This window comes from Lagopus leucura, unplaced genomic scaffold (genome assembly GCF_019238085.1).
Source record: "Lagopus leucura isolate 7727_CA_CO unplaced genomic scaffold, USGS_WTPT01 34166-0_obj-0_obj, whole genome shotgun sequence".
In the NCBI taxonomy this organism is placed as follows: Eukaryota; Metazoa; Chordata; class Aves; order Galliformes; family Phasianidae; genus Lagopus; species Lagopus leucura.
The window spans coordinates 141-2,933 of NW_024966347.1; the positions used below are offsets into that span (position 1 = coordinate 141).

General features: G+C 67.1%; 1 protein-coding gene across 2 annotated transcripts; it reads left to right on the forward strand.

Annotated features, from left to right (window-relative positions):
- The first annotated feature begins 239 nt into the window (after positions 1-239).
- On the forward strand, positions 240-2,787 carry AP4M1 (adaptor related protein complex 4 subunit mu 1). Of its 2 annotated transcripts, XM_042893085.1 has the most exons (12): positions 240-431; positions 521-606; positions 691-797; positions 883-979; positions 1,232-1,342; positions 1,418-1,498; positions 1,708-1,770; positions 1,844-1,910; positions 2,069-2,122; positions 2,217-2,320; positions 2,390-2,481; positions 2,653-2,787. In XM_042893085.1, the coding sequence occupies exons 1-12, from the start codon at positions 374-376 to the stop codon at positions 2,726-2,728; spliced, it is 996 nt and encodes a 331-aa protein (XP_042749019.1). In that variant the 5' UTR covers positions 240-373; the 3' UTR covers positions 2,729-2,787. The 2 variants fall into 2 exon arrangements, with proteins under 2 accessions (XP_042749019.1, XP_042749020.1); XM_042893086.1 differs by lacking the exons at positions 691-797; positions 883-979.
- Positions 2,788-2,793: the final 6 nt, after the last annotated feature.

Genomic DNA, 2,793 nt, shown 5'->3' on the forward strand with positions numbered 1-2,793 from the left:
TTCTCGCTGCCGCTGAGCGCCGCTCCGCTCGGTCCCGATTTCTTTTCCCGGTCCCGTCCGTTCGCCGCCGCCTTTCCCGCCGCTCCACAAAAATGGCGCGAAATTCCCTCGCCACGTGACCCCCATCGACCAATACCGCGCAGGCCGCGCCTCTCTGCCCTCCCCGTGAGCTTTCCAACCAATGGCGGCGCGCGGCGGGCCCTTAGTCCCACCCCTCTTCCCCTCGCCCAATAGCAGCTCTTCCGGAAGCTGCCGTCACGTGACCGCCGGCGCTTCCGACGAAGACTCCGGATTTGTTAAAGGGACCGCAACGGGAGAAATGTGGGGTCCGGAATTGGGGTGAAAAAGCGGATTTTCAGCCAATCCTCCCGCCATGATCTCCCAGCTCTTCATCCTGTCCTCCAAGGGCGACCGCCTGGTGTACAGGAACTGTATCCTGCGAAACGCTCCCCGTCCCCCCTCCCCCCTCGACCCCGCCCCCCTTTTCCGTTGTCGCTCCTTGACCCCCCCAAAAAAACAGTCCGCGGGGACGGCGGCGATGACGTCACGGACGCTTTTTACCGCGCTGTCACCTCCCTGCCCGGGGACCGAGCGCCCGTCTTCATGGTGAGGGTCACGTGAGGGGGGGGGGGGGTGCATCTGTGGGGTCACCCCATGTGGGCACCGATGGACGTTGGGATCGCCGTGCAGGCACGGGAGGGGCGGCACTTTGTCCACGTGAGGCACGGGGGGCTCTACGTGGGGGTCACCACCACGGCCGACGCTTCGCCCTTCGTCCTCGTGGAGTTCCTGAACAGGTGGGTTAAAAAGGGGAGGGGGGGGCGTGGGGTCACCGTGGGGGTGTGGGGCGGGATGTGGGGTGACGCGGAGTTGTGGTGCCAGGTTGGTGACGCTGCTGCGGGAGCACTGCGGGACTCTGAGCGAGAAGAGCGTCGGCGTCAACGTGGCCCTCGTGCACGAACTGCTGGGAGAGATGGTGGTGGGGCAGCTGGGGGGTTGGGGGTCTCTGTGGGGCTGGGGAGATCCCGTGAAACTGAGGGGCATCGCTATGGGGTGGGGGGTGTTCTGTGGGGCTGTGGGCATCCCAAGGGGCTGAGGACACTGCTATGGGGCTGGGGACATCCCAAAGGGTTGGGGGTGTTCTGTGGGGCTGGTGCCGTCCCTATGGGGCTGGTGCCGTCCCTATGGGGCTGTCCCTATGAGGCTGCTGCCCCACGGATTTCCCCCCCAGGACTTCGGATACATTCAGACCACCGCCACCGAAGTGCTGCGCAGTGCGACCCACGGAGAACCCGAGACCACCAAAGCCTTCAGCCTGCTGGACCTCCGCTCCGTGGGGCTGGTGAGGGGGTCTGGCCCCACCTTGACCCCGCCGTGACCCCGCCGCGACCCCAAACCCCTCCTGCTGTCCCCGCAGTTCGGCGCTGAGACACAGCAGAGCAAAGTGGCGCCCGGCTCCATCACCAACCGCCCGGTGCTGCCCCCCAGGGGCGAGCAGGTGGGGACCCCTCAAAGACCCCAAGGACCCCAAGGACCCCCTTAACCTGTAACCCTCAGCAACCCCACAAAAACCCCGCGGTGACCCCACAGTGACCCCTCACACTGACCCCATAAAAACCCCACAGGGACCCCCATAGTGACCCCACAGGGACCCCCACATTGACCCCATAAAAGCCCCGCACCAACCCCACACCCCGCTGTCCGCAGCCCGCTCGCAGTGAGCTCTTCGTGGACGTGGTGGAGCGCCTGACGGTCGTCATTGCTGCCAATGTGAGCGGGGACGGGGCTGGGGGCATCGTGGGACCCCACGTGACCCTCTGTGACCCCACATCACCCCACGCAGGGGACGCCCCTGAAGGTGGACGTGCAGGGGGAGATCCGGCTGAAGAGCTTCGTGCCTGGGGGCTGCGGTGAGGGGGCAATGGGGGGGTAATGGGGGCAGTGTGGGGCAATGGGGGGGTAATGGGGGCAGTGGGGGGCAATGGGGGTAGCGGGGCGGTGGGGCGGTCCATAGGGGCGATGCGAGTGGTGGTCCGGTGGGTGACTGTGGGGTGTTGCTCCCCCCCAGAGCTGCGCATGGGGCTGACAGAGGAGCTGAGTGTGGGCACGGAGGAGCAGCGTGGTGAGACCCCACAGCACCCCAAACCCCCCACATCCCCCCTCCGACCCCCCCGGCCCTCCTGGCCCCCCCGACCCCTCTGACCCCCCTCCTCCAGGCTATGGCCGCCTCCCCCTGGCTGCCGTCGCCTTCCACAGCTCCGTGGACCTGGAGGAGTTCGAGCAGGAGCGAGTCCTGCGGGTGACCCCGGGCCCGGGGGAGGTATGGGGCGCTGGGGGGTACAGGGGGGTGGGGGTGCGACACAGAGCCCCCATGGCTGCCCCTCCCCAGGTGACCCTGATGCGCTACCAGCTGGCTGAGGACGTTCCTGTGCCGCTGCCCTTCCGCCTCCTGCCCAGCGTGGAGTGGGACCCGGTGGGGAGGTGACAACCAGGGCCCCCCGTGTGCCCCCCAAATTTCCTCCCCAATGTCCCCCTTTAAGTCCCCAATGCCCCCCAATGTTTCCCCCCCATGTTCCCCCAATACGTTCCCCCTGATGCCCCCAGTGCCCCCCATTGGGGTGACCCCCCCTCACTGCCCCGCTGTCCCCCCAGGCTCCGCATTCACCTGAAGCTGCGCTGCGATCTGCCCCCAAAACAGTGGGTGATTTTGGGGGTGGGGGGGCAGTGATAGGGGTGACCCTAAAGGGGCGACCCTAAAGGAGTGACCCCAAACTGTGCTCCCCCGACCCCCCC

Bases quoted from the DNA above. Each gene is read 5' to 3' on its own strand.
- AP4M1 (XM_042893085.1), top strand. From the start codon at position 374: ATGATCTCCCAGCTCTTCATCCTGTCCTCCAAGGGCGACCGCCTGGTG. The intron at 798-882 runs GTGGGTTAAAAA...TTGTGGTGCCAG, and splicing joins CTCGTGGAGTTCCTGAACAG to GTTGGTGACGCTGCTGCGGG. The intron at 2,482-2,652 runs GTGACAACCAGG...CTGTCCCCCCAG, and splicing joins GAGTGGGACCCGGTGGGGAG to GCTCCGCATTCACCTGAAGC.